Source organism: Parus major, chromosome 14, assembly GCF_001522545.3.
Source record: "Parus major isolate Abel chromosome 14, Parus_major1.1, whole genome shotgun sequence".
In the NCBI taxonomy this organism is placed as follows: domain Eukaryota; kingdom Metazoa; phylum Chordata; class Aves; order Passeriformes; family Paridae; genus Parus; species Parus major.
In genome coordinates this window covers 5,962,887-5,979,942 of record NC_031783.1, presented here as the reverse complement: position 1 = coordinate 5,979,942, position 17,056 = coordinate 5,962,887, and the positions used below count along the sequence as shown (strand labels likewise).

Here is a 17,056-nt window from a genome sequence, read left to right as displayed (position 1 = left end):
CCCCCGAGCCCTACGCGCTGACGGGCTCCCGCCGCAGGCGCTGGTGGACGACACCGAGGATGTGTCCCTGGATTTCGGGAGCGAGGAGGAGCTGGCGCTGCGGAAAGCGCGGATCAGGTAACGACGCGGAGGCCGCAGCATCGCGGCGCCCGGGCGGCCCTGGCTATTCCGGTGTACAGAAAACTCCATTTGAACACTTCATTCCCATTTTTTACAGGGGGGGTGGTCAAGCGCTGGAACAGGCTGCCCGGGAAATCTGGGGCCTCTGTCCGGGAGATGCTCGCGCTGGAGCAGGCGTGGCCGGGCCTCGCTGCCCAGCATCACCGTGTCGCTGGAAATGAAAACCTGACACGCCCAACATCCCAAACCCCAAGCACTGTTTAGTGCTTTAGTTAGAGCTGGGGCATTGGAGACAGCTCTTAGCTCCAGTAAAGCCCACTGTGCAGGCACTGCAGAGTACACCTGGCTGAACAGCCAGATAGCTGCAATAAAACTCTCACGATTTCATACCACGGGATGTGATGATGTGGAATGTAAAATATCTTATGCTTCTAGACGTTACCTGAGAAAACCCAGCCCGTTAAGCCATCTCATGTGTTAGGCTAAGCAGTCTACCCTTGGGTTCCTCACCAGAGGTGGCACTCGGCAGCTCTGGTCACACTGAGGTCCCAGGTGACAGAGCTGATCAATCAGTGGCTTTTGAAGAATCTCCAGTCAAGATTGTGAAAGGAAGAGTTTTAAGTAAAAAAGGAATTTGGCACACACTGATCAATAATGTATATAATCAGCTTTGATGTAGATTGCTTTCTTCTGCCTTGCCACAATTTGGTCTGGTCCATTACAATGATATTTCTTGAAGGTGTAAACAAAGAAATATAATAGGTGTTAAACTTGACACATTAGCTGAGATAAAATGCAATCATGTAGCTTTACAATACAATTACTCTGTTTTACTAGTGTCTAGTGAAGCATTTCTGTCCTTGCTTTGCTTTGGACTTGTCACTACTTGAGTCAGCCCTGACGTAAGATCAACCTTCGCAGAATTGCCTTAGTTTTGCACCTTAGCAGCAGCACATATTTGAAATAAAGGTTTATATTTTGGTGCAGTCTTGGAGAACATAGCCTAAAGGATTCACCTAAGCTAGGAAATGCAGCTTAGAAGTACCTTGATCATGTGAGCCCCAGATTCTGTCTGAGGGATCAGAGTAGATGTAGCATGAAGTGAAACCACCCTGGAATGTTTGTTCCTCTGGATTTGTGCTACTCAGTAATACAGCACAGGTAAAGTATCAGCAAACAGTACTATTCTGTAATCACTTTGTGTAGACACTGGTTTCATTAGAAACAGCTCTTCTTTCTGGCCTTCAAGACAATATTAAAAGATGATGTCATATTGAAAATTCATCTCCTATAGAATGCAGAAATGAAACTGCTTACACTGGTCACATGTTTGTTTTTATATTTCTGAAGAATCTTGTGCAAATGAGCCTGGAACTCATGTAGGTGCTGCAAAATTGTGTTAACTTATTAAAGGGCATAACAAGATGTTTCAATCATTTGTCTTTAACTTTATTCCAATTTCATATATCTTGAACTTGGTTAGAATTTGCATTGGCTATGACAAATTGTGCTTTTGTGATTCTCTGAGGTATGTACAAAAGGGCTCCTTAAAAGCAAAAGGTTAGTGGCTACTTTCTGAATAAGTAAGTTCATTGCAGTAGCAGAACTATGGTTCTGGAAGCTGGGAGCATATGATTGCTTCTTTTACAAATCAGCCAGGAAACATGATCAAGGAGAAGAGAGAGCCCATTTATTAAAAATTTGCCTCAATACATTTTGAAGTATCAGACAGAAAACAAAACAAAACAAAACAAAACAAAAAAAGCAGCATGTAAGAGTACTGCTGTGGCACTTCTGAGCAGGTACCTGGAATGATTCTCCTGTAGTTCACTGGCATAGCTCAGGCCTGACCCAAATTTGAGTCTTTAACACAAGATACAATTAAATTGATTACAGCTCATTCCTGTCCTAACAGGCATTAGGCTCACAAACAGAAGAGAGGTCATTATAACAAGGTAAATGACAGTCACTGAGCCTTGAGCCTCCAATCATGTGGATGTTTAGATGCGACATGGAAACTAGAAAGCCAAACAAGTGGGTTGCTGTGCTTTATCCTTTCCAGAGTCTCAGGAAGTGCTCAGCATTGTAATAAATGAGAGCTTCTTGCTCATATGTTTGTTTTTTTTAGTAAATACCCTTCAATGTTTGATACTGGAACAAATTCAACATCTAAACAGTAATCCTGTTGTAATCCAGTAATACTGCTGAATCTGCCTTCCGAAAGGAAACATGGCTTCTCCAAAGTTGCTGCCACATTTGAAGCTGATACATTAGAAAAGCTCAGGCAGCCCTGGTGTGCTTTGGGATTGTGATCTATGAAAGCTGCTCTGGACACAAGGGTACCACTTCCATAACTGACTGTTACATCTCTTGACCAAGATCAAGGCTCGAAGCAGCCAGGCACTGCCAGTTTTAGCCAGTTCACAATATCCCTTCCACCCACCTGGCTGCTTATGGCAGGAAAAGCCCCTTTGCTCAAAATGTCACATGTTCAGTTCTAAGTCAGAAGTTTTTGGAAAGTTTGAAGTTCAGAAGGGCATGACCAGGAGTAAATATAAACTACACCTGTGCATCATTCTTCCCTCTCCAGCCACATGTGTACTACAAGCACAGCTTTGCCATTAGAGAAAGATAAACACTAGAACAGTTAAACAGCTATAGAGTAATAATATAGCAAGGATATTTAAGTTATAATAGTTATTATATTATAATAATTATATTTATTATAATATAACTATATTTATTATAATATAACTGTATTTAAGTTATATAGTTATTATATGACCCTAGGCCATACTTTTGTTAATTGGCCATACTACTGTTAATTGTTAACAGAGATGTATGAGCATAACGGGACCATTGTTGACTTAAATATCTTATTCAGATATTTTATTCTCTAGGCTTCAAGGAAGAAGTTACTGAACTGCAGAGCCTGTAGTTAATTCTCACTTTCAATTAATTAACACAAACAATTGCAGAGTAAGATTTTTACTTGGTATATTACCCTGAACATTGTACTGTGATCATTACAGCATTCTCCAGCCTGCACCCCCACCCTACTGTGCAGGCCAATATTCCATGTCCCATAGTTACTTCTTTTACTGAAATTTCTCTTTATTTTGTTACAGACAAAATTTTGTTCAATGAGCAAAGCAGAAGTACTAGTGAAATTAATTAACAATAATTCAGAAGAACTGTTAGGTTCCCAGATAATTCGGCCTGTCTAAAAGGAAGTGTTTGGATTTAGACATTAAATGTGAAAGTTCATTTTGTCTTAGAGCAAGCAACTACAATTTTTTTTTTTTAGTTTTAGAGCTCATATTTTGTTTTCAAAACTGTTCTGAAAGGCATAAGAGCTCTCTCAATTCTTTTGTGCTTTGCAATGCTGATTAATTTCATGAAACTATGAGGATTTTATGGCACTGGATTGCACACAACCTCTAAATTCCTTCACATAGTACCAAAGGATCTGGTGAAAAGCTCCATATTTTGTTGTGTCTTTGAGAAAGTTTTGACAGGAACACCACATTTGTCTTTTAGCTTTAGACAGAAGCTTGGCTACTGAAAGTACCATTATCAAATTGCTCTGATAATGAAGATATATGCCAACATTGAAATAATAGCAGCTGCATACCAAAATTCCATTATAAACTTGAAACAGCTACATTGTGCTACATTGTTAGCAACTGCTGTAACATTCCCTCCTGTCCCATAACCTCATATATGCTCTGTGTTTTCTCTTTTGTAGGCACCCACTGGCCACCTTTTTCCATCTGTTTTTCCGAGTGAGTGCTATTGTTACCTACTTGTTCTGTGACTGGTTCAGCAACAGCTTTGTTGCCTGTTTTGTCACTATTCTCCTCCTTCTATCCTTTGACTTTTGGTCTGTCAAGGTAAGATGACCCCCAGTAGTAATTACCTTGGAACATATCTTGTTTGTCATTAATTAAAAAAAAATTAAATATGTATAATGACAGAAGTGACAAAAATATTGCTTTTTGTTAATTTATTAAATGTCTAGCCCATTTTAATGAAGCTGTTAGTAACATGTAACATGTGTTAGTTATGTAGCACCATGTTTTCTATGGCTGACTACTACTGAATACTAATATGGTGAAAAAATTGCTTTGCCATAGGTAGATTTGTTTGTATGCTTTCCCCTTAAAAAAATAAATTAAAAGATCAAAGTAATACTGACTTTCAGTAATGGATGCCCAGGGATGTCCAGATCTGCAGCCCTGTGCCCAGACCCCACAGCAGGGGCTGCAGAACTCCTGAAAGCCCAGCTATAGCTCTGCTGCCCTAATCCCCTGCAGGCAGGTGGGTCAGGCCAGCTCAGGATCCAGGGGCTCCACATGTGGAGCAAGGCTTTTGTTTTGTAGAAGTGAAGCATTGATGCACCTCCAGCATTCTGAAAGCTTTTGGTGTTCACCCAGGTGCAGAAATACTCTTTTGGTTTGTTTCCCTGATCCTACACAACTTGCTTGCCATTAATGTCCCATTTTTCAGTGCATTTTTGTTCTCGGTATTCCTCTTTCACTGAGGAAATTTGTTTTTTGCATGCTTGTCCAACTAACTGACTTGAAAAATATACAGCCTATAATTTCTAATTTAAATAAATGCTATTGTGCTAATTAGCATATTGAAAGAGAACAGGCCTCTAAATTTGTAACTTCACCCATCATTAATGGCTGTTGTACTCAAACTAGAACAGCTTTCAGAAGTAATTTTAGTATTAGATAAAAGAAGATGATTTTTGAACATGCTTGTCTTTTAAATTTTTTCTATTTTTAACTGTTTTACTGACAAGTGACTTGTGTTACTGATTAATGCAAATAATGGTTTCATCATTAGAATGTGACAGGAAGACTCTTGGTTGGTTTGCGTTGGTGGAACCAGATTGATGAAGATGGAAAAAGTCACTGGGTGTTTGAAGCAAAAAGGGTAAATATATTAATAGAAACAGGCACAGTGCAAACAGAATCATAGGAAACGTGTAAAGCCCATACCAAGTCAAATAAAGTAACAAAGAGAGCACCTTTGTAACAGTTACATTTTATCCAGCTTCCATAGAAAACAATGTCAGTATTCAGGTGCAAGCGCTGGTTTGTCACATCCTGGAAGCATTCAGGGCAAAACAGGTCTCACAACATTGTCAGCATATGGATCAGCAGAATAAATAACCATAGCATGGTGCTATAGGTAGGAAATGTTTCTGGTAGTTCTATTTTATTTTCTAGTGAGAATATCTTATAATAAACACAACTTTCCATAGGTAATCCCAACACAGAATCCTCTTCAGGAAAGATCTATGTGGAAAGCAATGCTGAATAGCTCAGATTTAGTATTTTGACATAAATATTGTATTCATGTTCTTGGATAATGTGGGAAAGAGAACCTGGATCACAGAGCATTTTGACACTGCCCGCGCTCCCCAAACACACTGAGGGGGGTTAAAAAAGCACTAGAGATTTGGCATCACTGCCAGAGTCAAGACTCAGGATTTTGCTTTCACATGCTGACATTCTCTCCACAGGCCCACTGAGCCTGGCAGAGCAGCACCCGGGTGCTCACCAGGACATTCTTTGGAGCCCTCCAGCTGTGTCCCCAGCGGCCGGGCTGTCGTGGTGCTGTCCGGGTGTGCGGGGCCGCAGTGCCCTCTGCAGCCTCGGCTGTGGCTCCGGGGTACCCCGAGCAAGGAACGCAAATTAATGTGCTTCCTGTGAGTCTGAGGAAGGCCTGAAGGCAGAATAAAGGAAACCCTGCAGGAAAGAACACATGGAGAACTCAATATACTGAAAATTAACTAAAAAGCTTTTCAGAGTAGAAGAGTCCAGAGGGCTTTCTTTTCCAGTTGTGATGCGTCTGTTTCAGAAGTTTGCATTAGCAGCTATCTAGTGGTCTGAGAGTTGGAGTGAGATTTTGAGTTTTGGAAAGATCAGAACCTTCTGAACAATTCTCTTTAGGGGTTTTTTGTTCTTTCTAAAGTGTGATGAGTGATGAGTATCACAATGTAGAGACATGTGAGTTGTGCTAACCTGAAGAAATCTGTAAGGCAGGGCTTTGCAGCCTGCTCTGACATTTCTGCTCTCCCTGAAGAACAGACAGCATATAAGGCTGCCTCCTGCAGCTACAGTGTGCTCAACTCCAGCATGACACATGAGGCACTTTCAAAGCCATAGTTCTTAATTCATGGAATGTCAGCAGAGTTCAGAAGCAAAACCCAAGTATTTATATAATAGAGATAACATAATAGTTTATACAGTAGGAAATCGATGCATATGATAAGTGTAATCTTCCTCCTCTGTTCATTTGTCATTTATTGTGGGTTTTGACTTTGCAACTAATAGTCTCAATTTTTTTTGCCAGGTGCCTACAATAGCTGCCTCAACTGAAGCTGAAGCCCGAATCTTTTGGCTCGGTCTCATCATCTGCCCAGTGATTTGGACAATGTTTTTCTTTAGCACCTTGTTCTCCTTGAAGCTGAAATGGCTGGTGAGTCAGGGGATACTGAAAACAATCTTGGTAGAAGGAAAACCCAGATCTGTTAGTTTTGTACCAAATCTTCCAGCAGTACAAAATTCCCACCTCCAGAAGCTTCAAAGAATCCTGCAGAGTTTTCTGCAGTCAAAGTTTGCACTCTGGAACGGATTGGTAATTTTTAGCTGCACTTTTACTGTGTTATCAGATGTCAACTCCTTCCTCTAGGGAACATCAAGTGGTGGGGAAAATTATGGGCTTCTGTTTAACTGTAGCAACTTACTCTGCCCCAACAAATTTCAGTGAAATGAAACTAACATGAGAGGACAAAAATGAACCAGTGATGTTGGTTTTTAGGTGTCCTCGGAACTTAAATGTACTTTTAAAAGTAAGGATTTTAGATCTCTGGTACCATTCCCTTTTGAAAGAACCAGTGTCATTAGCTCATAAAACCTTGATAAATTGAGCTATAAGTAAGTATTTTATCATTGCTCTAGTTGTTAGCTGTCTACTTAAATATACCCCAACACTTTTTTTTTAAATATGAGAGGAAATTTGCCCCATAGATTGCATTACATTAAGATATTTTTGTCTATGAAATCTTCACATTTTCCCCTGTAAAAATTAAGTGCTTGGCTAATTGCCACACTATTCATTCTGTCAAGTTCCCAGCCATGATCAGAATAATTTCTTAATTCAGTTTGAAAAGATAAAAAGCACCTCCATGTACAGTTACGTAACAAGTAACAGTCAAGATTGCATATTATTATTTAATTAAACAAGAAATTCTGCTATGGGCATGAATCAATTGCAAATCATTAACTGCCTTCTGGTGCCCCTAATCAAGCAATAGTTAAAATTAAGCCAGCATTCTTTGTTCATGGCTCCACCTTTATTTCTGAAAAGCAGAGATTGTTTGCTGAGCCAAGAGCTGCTTGGAGACAGAACTCTAACTGGTGCGGGAGGCAGGTTGCCCAGGTGCTTGTAAAAGGCAAGTTACACAAAAAAAAAAAAACCAACAATCATTTCTGGGAAACTGGTTCTGGAGGTTAAGAGAAACATTTTTATGTTATTGCGTTAGTCAGGTTGGCTCCACCTGCTGCTAAACCTAAAGTACTACAAAAGGAGCTGATTATTTTCAGTGCCTGTCAATGTCAGTATCAATAGGGAATCTATCTATGGATGCTCTTTGTAAATCCATGAATTACTGATCTTATTTGGTTATAATAAGGTGTTTGTCAGCTAAACAGGCCTGCAGGTGTGCCATTTACGTGGATGTAAAACTTCTAGATACAAATGGGGATTAAAAAAAGTGAAACGTTTCTGGAATCTGTTGAGTGGGTCCTTTTTTGAGTAAGTGCTTTTAGGAAAGTAATGAAGTCTTTCAAGATACAGAATGACAAAACTGATATTGGTGTTTTGATAAAAAGAGGTAGATTGTAGAAAGACTCTTGTGTTTGACATGATTGGATGTTTTTGAAGGCCATTTATTATCAGAAGGAATGTGCCCCTCTTACAGCACGTTTATCTAGATAGTGTGTACACACATACACACACACACACGTATATCCTACAATCCATAGCTATGGATTTGCTCCTGATGAACTCTTGTTTGTCCACAGGCTCTTGTGATTGCTGGGATCTCCCTCCAGACTGCTAATTTATATGGCTACATCCACTGCAAGTTAGGGGGACAAAAATCCATCAGCAGAGTAACCTCAAGGTTGTTTGGCACAGCAGATGTCAAGAGTGAGTACTGAGCTTCAGCCCATGGGGTAGCACAGCCAACCTGCCCCTCAGGGCTGGTGCTGGCTCTTCCCAGGTCTCAGTTCCTGTGAGTCCAGGGTGATCCTGATTCTCCACCAAGCCTCTCTGGCAGTGTCACATGGAAGAGCCATAATCCCAGGTCACTTTACTCCATGTTTGGAAGCCTGCTGAGCTCCACAACTGAGCTCCTTCCAAGCTCCAGAAGAATGTCCTTAAGTTAAATCCTTGGAGTTACAATAATTCTAATGCCTCTGCTCAAGCACAGCTGGAAGAGCCATCTTCAACTCTCAGGCTTCCAGCTGGCAGTTCCCTGCTTTTGTAAGAGATCCCTATGTCCCAGGTTATGGTCACAGCTGTGTTTGCTCTGTTCCCTTTACAGGACAGAGCAGAATTTCAGAAGATGGCACTGGAGAACACGGGAAGACAGGCACTAGGTAACTAAACAAGGAAGAGCTAAAGGATGAGCAGTAAAAAAGTAATTCATGGAAGCTGATCTTCATGGGAAGATATTTAGATAAAGCTCATCCAGAATTATGCCTGCATGAAATAAAGTCATTTGTGTTTGAGTCTTTAGATCCTGGAAGGTTTAAAGCCTTTGTTATTTAAAAGCTTCACCAAAAAATTGTTTGTGTGAGCACAGACAGTGCTTGTGGTTTACAAGGAGCACGCTGCTTTCAGAAAAGTTGTCAATTAACCACAAACGGTTGGATTATCTTAACCAGAAATTACATGTAATGAAGACAGTGCTAATTTGTTTAACTTTGGAACAACAATAAACAAAATCCAATTGCCTTTCTCTCTTGTACACAATACTGATTTTTCAGAAGTTTCAAATTACAGTCCCAAAGGGCCTCTTGGGTATTAAAAATACTGAATGTTTAATGTTCAGGCATAGGGTCAAATAGAAGAAAACAAAAGTCATGAACCATGTTCACCCACTACTTGTGGGAAGCCGGCAGTTATCTATAGTTAAGAAATTAATCTTATTTTGATACCTGTAAAAAAAATAAAGCAGCGCACTTCTACTGTAACACTACCCTGGCTTTCACTCTACACACAGATCTTTTCCACTAAAAAAGGACACACTTAACTGATATTATTCCAGGAGAGAGAAGAGGCATTACAGCTCACCCTTGTGCAGCCGGCAGGACAAAGACTGCTGTACATGCCCCAGTGTCAACCCAGCATATTTTAAATTCAACCTCCTAAATAAAATGTGTGTTTTATTCCCACCTCTTCAACTGCTGCCTTCAAAGTCAGGTTATTGGTACCGTGACACTGGAAGCAGAATGCACTTGATAATCCAGAAGCAGATTCACAGACTTCTAGTGAGGGAAGAACTACAAGAATCTTGAACTTTTGGAAAAAACAAGGCAAGAGCCTTTATATTAAGAATTTATTTGCAATATACAAAAAGAATACATTCCTTTAATAAATCAAGGCATAAGTTACTTTTCTATAATTAAACATGAACTACATTTTTGTTCCATTTACAGATTACATTATCTTTTCTTCTTGCAAATGGTGTTGTTCACAGTATTCCTGAATTCCTGCAAAGATGGAGAAAAAGTAAGATAAGTACTATTTGAGTTGTACATCAGGAGTTTGTTGTTGCTGCATCTGTCCCCATTGTATACAAATATCTGAAGCTGGGCCTTCCTTACACTGAAAGTGGCTTTAGGATGATTTTCAAACAGCACAGCACAAGCTGTTCAGGGAGTTTTTGCAAGGGGTTTTTGTCTAATTACAGTTGGAAGTGGAGGCATTGGTCAGTCAGCTGCCTCCCACCCCTCCACACACCTGCTGGAGAGCCTCAGAAGGTTTCTCTGAGCACAAGGTCACCCCATCTCTGAAAATGGTCTGACTTCTCTGAAGTCAAGCACCGGTACCAGGTATCAAATACATTTCTGTTATTGCTTTACCAGCCAGTCCGAAGTGATGCCCAGAAGCAAACATGGTCTTTGCACCTGTTACTTTCAGAATTGCTGTGCACCTCTCTTGATTTTATTATTTGTGGCACAGTAACACAAGCCTGTTTAACACTTTTGCATAGTGCAGCAGTGCTCGGAACTGAGGGGACTCATTTGCACAGTGATTCTCAAACTCACTTTGAATGATATTCCTGTAAGATAACGTAGCTGGAGACTCAGGTGCTTCAGCCAAGAAAGACTGGCCTCTGTCACAACTTTTTCCTTGAAGAAGAAAAACACAGAAACAAAGCAACAGGAAAAGATGAGCTTTTCTTTTCTTTAGCCTTTACCCTGTTACAGTTACACCTTTTCAAACAGCCACCTGCATCTATTCCTTTTAGGAGGCCCTGAAGTCAGTAACAGGACTAGAAATACAGGGTACAGTTTGACAGAGGAATAGTACTAGCAGGAACTTCCATTTGGGAGTACTGAGCTGTTCCTTGATGTCATTAATTCAGGTATTAGTTGGTAACAGCTAGTGGGCAAAGAACCATGCCTCCTCATGACCCACAGGAGAATTTTGCCAGTGCCAGTAACAGTTTAAAACACTGGTTTTAGCGTTTAACATCTTCAAAAATATTCTTTGAAGTGGTTATTATTTCATTCAGTCTGCATTTCCAGGTGACTATACTGAAGAGAAAGACATGTTGTATTTCAAATATGATTACAGAGCTGAAAAGATGCAGCATGTAATCTTACTTGATTATGGAAGAGTTGAAGAAATTACCCCAGCACTATCCTCATTCCACACCAAGCTACGTCACAGTTCCAGTGACTACTTTTGATTTAAAAAAAAACATTCTATCTAAAAGTGCTAAGAGACATCAGTGCCCACATCAGGGTTTTCCAGCAGTAACATCAGTATAGGAGGAACAACTTGCTTTAAGTGCAGTGCAATAAGTGACTTTACCTATTTGTGGATCCAGAGGCACTTTACCCAGGAAGGAAACATTCAAGTTCTGGCACATCTTCTCCGCACCACCCGTAGTCGGGGGAAAGATCTGAGATTCATTCTGGGACAACATGAAAATCAGAGTTAAAATACTGCAATTCTGAGAATAAGGCATTTTTGGAGCAATGTTTGATGTCCAAGTAATGCCAAGGAAAGAACACTGTAATACACTGCCAGCCTTACCTTACACTTAGGACACACAAAGCCACTCATGTTCTCCACAACACCTATGATGGGCAGCTTCACTTTGCGGCAGAAGTTGATCTCCTTCCGAACATCCTGAAGTGACACTTCCTATAAATATTAGCAAACACTGGTATTTCAACTGTAATATTACATGCTGAATCCATTCAGTTACCTCCTTAGAGCTATTTTATAATGAATTATTACTGCTGTCCTAATATTTTTAGGAATACAAATCTGTGTTATGAGCTCTATCAACAGAGCAGGTACAACACTTCAAGCCTACTGGATGTGGTTCTGTTTTGAAATCTGACTCTGATCACGATTTACCCATATTCCTGTTTTATCTCTTATGTTCATCTCATATCTTCTTTAAATGCAACTTTTTCACATTTTCATTTTACAGAAAGACCCTTGGTATTCTCCACAGAGTAAGGACAAGAACCACTAGGCTTACACTAATACCTATTTTCAAATTAAATTTAAAATATTCTCTCCTCAGTGTTTTCATATATATGACTGACCTCATTCATTCTTCTGTTCCCTTCCTCCTTCACCACCTCTCTGGTATTGTCCTCAACACTTTTCTTCCTTTTTGTGTTATCCTTTCAGCTGTTGTAGAAATACTTCATGTCATGTGCTAGTTCGATCTCCTGTTCTGTTCCAAACCAAACATGAATTCCTTTGTTTGAACTGGGTGTGCTTTTAGTTTTAGCTTTCCAGGGGCCGATTTCTCTTTTAAAAATGCACATGACTACTCTGTCACCTGGAGATGACAAGCTGCTTCACACGTGTCAAAGAATGCACAGCTTATTACTTAAAAACAAAGCTTCTTATGAGCATTCTTCTGAACACCGCTGGTGAATAAATTACAGATCCACAGTGATGTGAACTCTGATTCTGAAGGAAGAAGTGAAACACATTTCCTTTCACCACACAGGTCACGACAGCTTTTGATTGTGAACTGCTGTGGTTTAGTGACCCATGTGGATCCCCATCCAGCTCCACTGAGACATCCACCTAACCCACAGACCAGCCAGCTGCAGGGGCAACACTTCAAAGTCATTCCCCCCTGAGATTCTGTACCCTTAGATTTCTGTGAAATCAATAGCTTGTAACCCAAGGACTGCCTTTAACTGCCATGATGTTTCTCTGGTGGAATTTTGGCTCATACCTGGGGGGTGGTGACAATGACAGCACCGTCGATGTGAGTGGCACTGAGGTACTGCACGATGGACAAGTGCTCATCTGATGTTCCTGGGGGCGTGTCCACGATCAGGTAATCCACTTCACCCCAGTCCACATCACGCAGAAACTGCTTGATCAGCCCTAGAGGAAAGGGTAAGAATGTGGAAGAGAAAAAGGTATCTTCCTGTATTTCCAGTTTCAGGTCTTAGCTAACTACCTTATCTACATTACTAAACAAGTTCATGATATTTCCGCACTTGAAACCTTTAGGTATATAAATTACTGTTAGAAACACTCAAAACATACCATTCTTTTTTGGTCCTCTCCAGATGACAGCATCATCAGGACTACTAAGCAAGAAGCCCACTGACATGACACCTAAGTTTTCTTCAACATACTGAAAGAGAAGCAGAGAAACATAACAGTGAATAAAGAGTATAAAAAACAACTCTGAATCCACTATTTTACAGAAAAAGCAGATGAGGGGGAAGACATTAATGAAATGAAGGCAAAGAACTTTTATCACAGGGCATTAAAAACTGCAGCTTGTGCAACACTCACCAACAACACTAAGACTGAAAAAATGAAATTGTTACAGCAGTTTATGGAATTGCTGGAGACAATATAAGGATAAAAGCAGCTTTCCCTCTCAGCACCAGCTGCCTTTCTAACAGTATGCACACTACAGGGGATCTTTAGACAACCAACACTACTGCAAAACCTTCTCTGCATATTCTAAAGATTAGTAAGGTTTTTCTTGGGTGCAAGATACTTCTTGGCTGTCACAGAAAAGATGACACTACAGCTGCATGATACCCCAAAATAACAAACCTGAGCAACTTACATTTATTACTCATACTGCAGTCAGTAAATACAAGAAAACAAAAGAATTGTAAAAATATAGTATTACTAAGAAATTTAACATTCTGATCTACATAGTCTATATCCCGATTCTATATGATAGGCATCTTGATTTTATAGATCTATAAAATCTGTATATATATTCTATAGCATTCTCTAGATAGTCTATAGAATATGGATATAGGTTATATAGATATAGAATCTGGTCACAGACTCTGTAGATTCTATATCCTATATCTGTAGATTCTATAGAATCTGTATATTTAAGTCATTAGAAGAAGAGTTAACAAGAGTACCCCCTGCTCCTCCCTCACTCATTTCTCACTGCAGAAGATCCAACCCAAAGACACCCAATGAACTTTCTGAAACAGCTGCACCAACTCACCACTGGAGACCATCCAGATCCACTCTGATGAACCTGAAAATTGAAGTGATATGTGAAAGTTGCAATCAGAATTAACACAGATGTTACATAAAACATGAACATAAATCAAACCCGGCCAAAGAGCTCTCCTGCCTGCAGGAACAATTCTGCTTTAGTGGGGCAGCTGAGGTAAAAACGCAGGAGCACCAGATCTCCATTAATAAGTGAAAAATAACTCTTCAACCCTTTTGCAAGTTTATTCATTATGTATAATTTGTAAGAAATATTCAAGGGCTGATAAAGTGCATCATACTAATACTACTCAAGTGTTAAGTTGTCAGCTTACGTGGCTGATATGCAATGAAAGCTGTTTTGCAGAACTGCTCATCCTGAAAGCAGATGACTCTTGCAAAATATATTGTGTTGAACTTCTCCATCTCACATCATTTCCCTATGCACTGCCCCGCATTTCCCATTATGCACTCCTTTTAGAAGCTCTACATCCAAAAAGTCTGAATTTGCTAATGAAAAGCTGAGAAAAAAAAAGCTCCCTTAAACAAGATGTTTGAGTATTCACTTACCTGTTCACCTTCTAGACCCATCATTTTAGGAATCGATGGTCCACAGATATCTATGTCCAGCAGGGCAACCTGGAAAACAAACCAGCCAACCTGCCCCACTGGAAATAAGGTAGCACAGGGCTGTCTCTAAAGGTGATGTCACGCAATGAAATCACTCCAGCAGGGCTCATCCAGGAAAGCCAAACTTTAACGAGCAGGAGCACACGATAGGTACCTGCCCGCAGTGCTCGGCCCTGCCTCTCCTGTCCCCGCTCTGTGCCCACCTGCTTGGTCTCGTCCGCCGCCAGCCCGTGCGCCAGGAGGGCGCTGAAGGTGCTCTTGCCCACGCCGCCCTTGCCGGACAGCACCAGCACCGTGCGCCGCACCGCCCGCAGCCGCGCCCGCAGCTCCGCCGCCTCCGCTGCGGAGACACCGCGCTGTCAGTGCACCCACACCGCCCCCCGAGCGGGCACCGCGCCGTCAGCGCACCCACACCGCCCCCCGAGCGGGCACCGCGCCCCCCGAGCCGCCCCCCTCACGGCCACTGCACTCACCCGGGTCCGGCCCGGCCGCGCCGGCCGCGCACAGCCCCTGGTTGGGGCATCCCTGGCAAGCGGCCGCCCTGCCCGCTTGGGCGCTGCCGGTCCCGGGGCACTCTGCAAGGGACAGCGAGAGCTGGGCGGCGAGTGCCGCGGGCGGGGGGCCCGTCCCGCCCCGTCCGGCCCCGCCGCTCACCCTCCGGTGCGCCCGGCGCCTCCGCCATAGCGCTCCGTCACTTCCGCCGCCGCCGCCGGGGGCGGGCCCTCGGTCCCGCGGTGCCCGGGTGCTGCCGCCAGGGGGCGCTGCCGCCGAGGGCTCGGGTGACCCGGTGGAGCCGGGAGGAGGGAGCCGGTGACACCCCCGGAGCCCGGTGACACTACGAGAACCCTGGTGACACCAACAACGGACCCAGTGACGGCCCCGGGGCCCCGGTGACAGCAGCGAGAGTCCCCGTGACACCTCCGGGAGCTCTGTCGCGGGGAGCTCCGCTGATCCCCGGCGGGCTCTGCCCCGGGGTCACCCGCCCCGGGGCCCGGCCGGTCCGTGAGCTGCGGCAGATCCAGCTGTGCCAGCGGCGTGATTTTAAAGCCAGGGTGGAATTTCTAGAATTGCTTTAGGCAGAAGCGACTGACAAGGAAGGGCACGGAACCGTTCCGGTACCGCAGGCCGGGTGTTCGGGCGCTGGAAGGAGATGCGCCCCAGCGCTGAGCCAGCTCCCGGCACGGCGCTGTCCCGCTGCCAAGGAAAGCATTACACAGTAATAATAAACGCTTCACTATTGTGCTTCACAAGTTTCATACTCGGATTATGTCTCATTCCAGTAAAATCGCGCTGTTGCGGTATTTCATGGCAATGCTGAGTATATTAATTCTCTATCTTGCTAATAGACAATTTCCATTAATTTAATCGGTACATTTCTTTGGAAGATTATATGCCTTAACTTGGCCAATCAACTTCTGAGCAATTAGATAGTTGCTGTGCTTGGTACATAAAAAATAATACAATAATTTTCTAAACCGAGGAAGTGTGCACCAGCTGGTGATGCGATCTGGACCCCATTCCTCATTCCAGTCACTGCTCCCTCCCTCTCTCTCCCATACCTGCCTGAGCATAGCCTTGTCCTCTCTTCCTCTCCTAACATTACAGCCTAGGTGCTGTAAAAAGGATATTTTGCAGATCCAAGCGCAGTCTCAAATACTGCCATTTCTGACCAATTAGTTCAAAAACTTGTTTGTTTTAACATACAAATGTGTAAGTTATTATTTGAGATGTTATCACCTTGGAAATAGGAAAGAGTATCTGCTAATATTTGGAAAGGTACCAGCACATCTTGGTGTTAAATCTGTCTTTTTGAGAGAATTATACTGCAAAGTTATATTTTTTTGGGACACAACACTTCAACAACTGCAAGTTTTTAGAAAGAACACTCTAGGAATTAAAAAAAAAAAGGCAAACACAAAACCAGTAGCTGTCCACCTACCAAAACAACAAAACCAAACCCCAAAACAAAGCAAAAAAAAACCCCACCAAAATCCTACCAAACCAAAAACAAACTAGGAAAATTCTGAAAATATGTTTAATGAAGGCCTCTGGGGAGCTTTCAAGCATATTTACCTCAGATAAAAGCTCAAGACCACTGGATATTTGTACAGCTCCTGCACTTACTGCTCAGTAATTACCTTCCATGGGAAGTTAATGAATAAAATGCTGTTTGGAAGTGGAGTCAAATGTTTAAGCAAATTCAGATGTCTGTGGTAGGAGCAACCGGCCAGTAAGACATATCTGAGAAGTTTATACTGTACCTTGCCCTTGAAAAAAGTGGCTTGGTGTGAGACCACAGCACAGTACAGCACTGTAGGTCTGTGCTTCCTGTCCAACATATGGATTAGATTCACTAATCTAATTTGTGGAAAGCAAGACTTTCCACATTTTAAACTGAGGTACGTGTCCAAATATTTTTCTTTTGGGTCCAACAGATCATTCCTAGTTCCTAAGGTTATATAGAATGTTCCCCACAAAAAGCACCAAAAAGGAAAAGTGAATTCCTTCCTCAGCACCCCTCTTCCTTGGA

The 17,056-nt window shown here is 42.1% G+C and overlaps 2 protein-coding genes across 2 annotated transcripts; one reads left to right on the top strand and one right to left on the bottom strand.

Annotated features, from left to right (window-relative positions):
- Position 1: 1 nt before the first annotated feature.
- TVP23A (trans-golgi network vesicle protein 23 homolog A) lies at positions 2-9,163 on the top strand (the record flags this gene model as incomplete). Its single annotated transcript, XM_033517997.1, has 6 exons — positions 2-117; positions 3,869-4,013; positions 4,975-5,064; positions 6,490-6,615; positions 8,223-8,349; positions 8,747-9,163. Coding segments are annotated over 6 exons (663 nt in total), but the record flags the coding sequence as incomplete, so codon positions are not given.
- A 561-nt stretch (positions 9,164-9,724) lies between these two features.
- On the bottom strand, positions 9,725-15,239 carry NUBP1 (nucleotide binding protein 1). Its single transcript, XM_015642988.3, has 11 exons — positions 15,181-15,239; positions 15,000-15,101; positions 14,730-14,866; positions 14,467-14,535; positions 13,907-13,939; positions 12,967-13,057; positions 12,647-12,801; positions 11,473-11,583; positions 11,248-11,350; positions 10,476-10,559; positions 9,725-9,917 (listed from the first exon to the last, which is right to left on the bottom strand). Exons 1-11 carry the CDS (start codon positions 15,206-15,208, stop codon positions 9,865-9,867), a joined length of 966 nt encoding a protein of 321 aa, XP_015498474.1. The 5' UTR covers positions 15,209-15,239; the 3' UTR covers positions 9,725-9,864.
- Between the last annotated feature and the right edge of the window lie 1,817 nt (positions 15,240-17,056).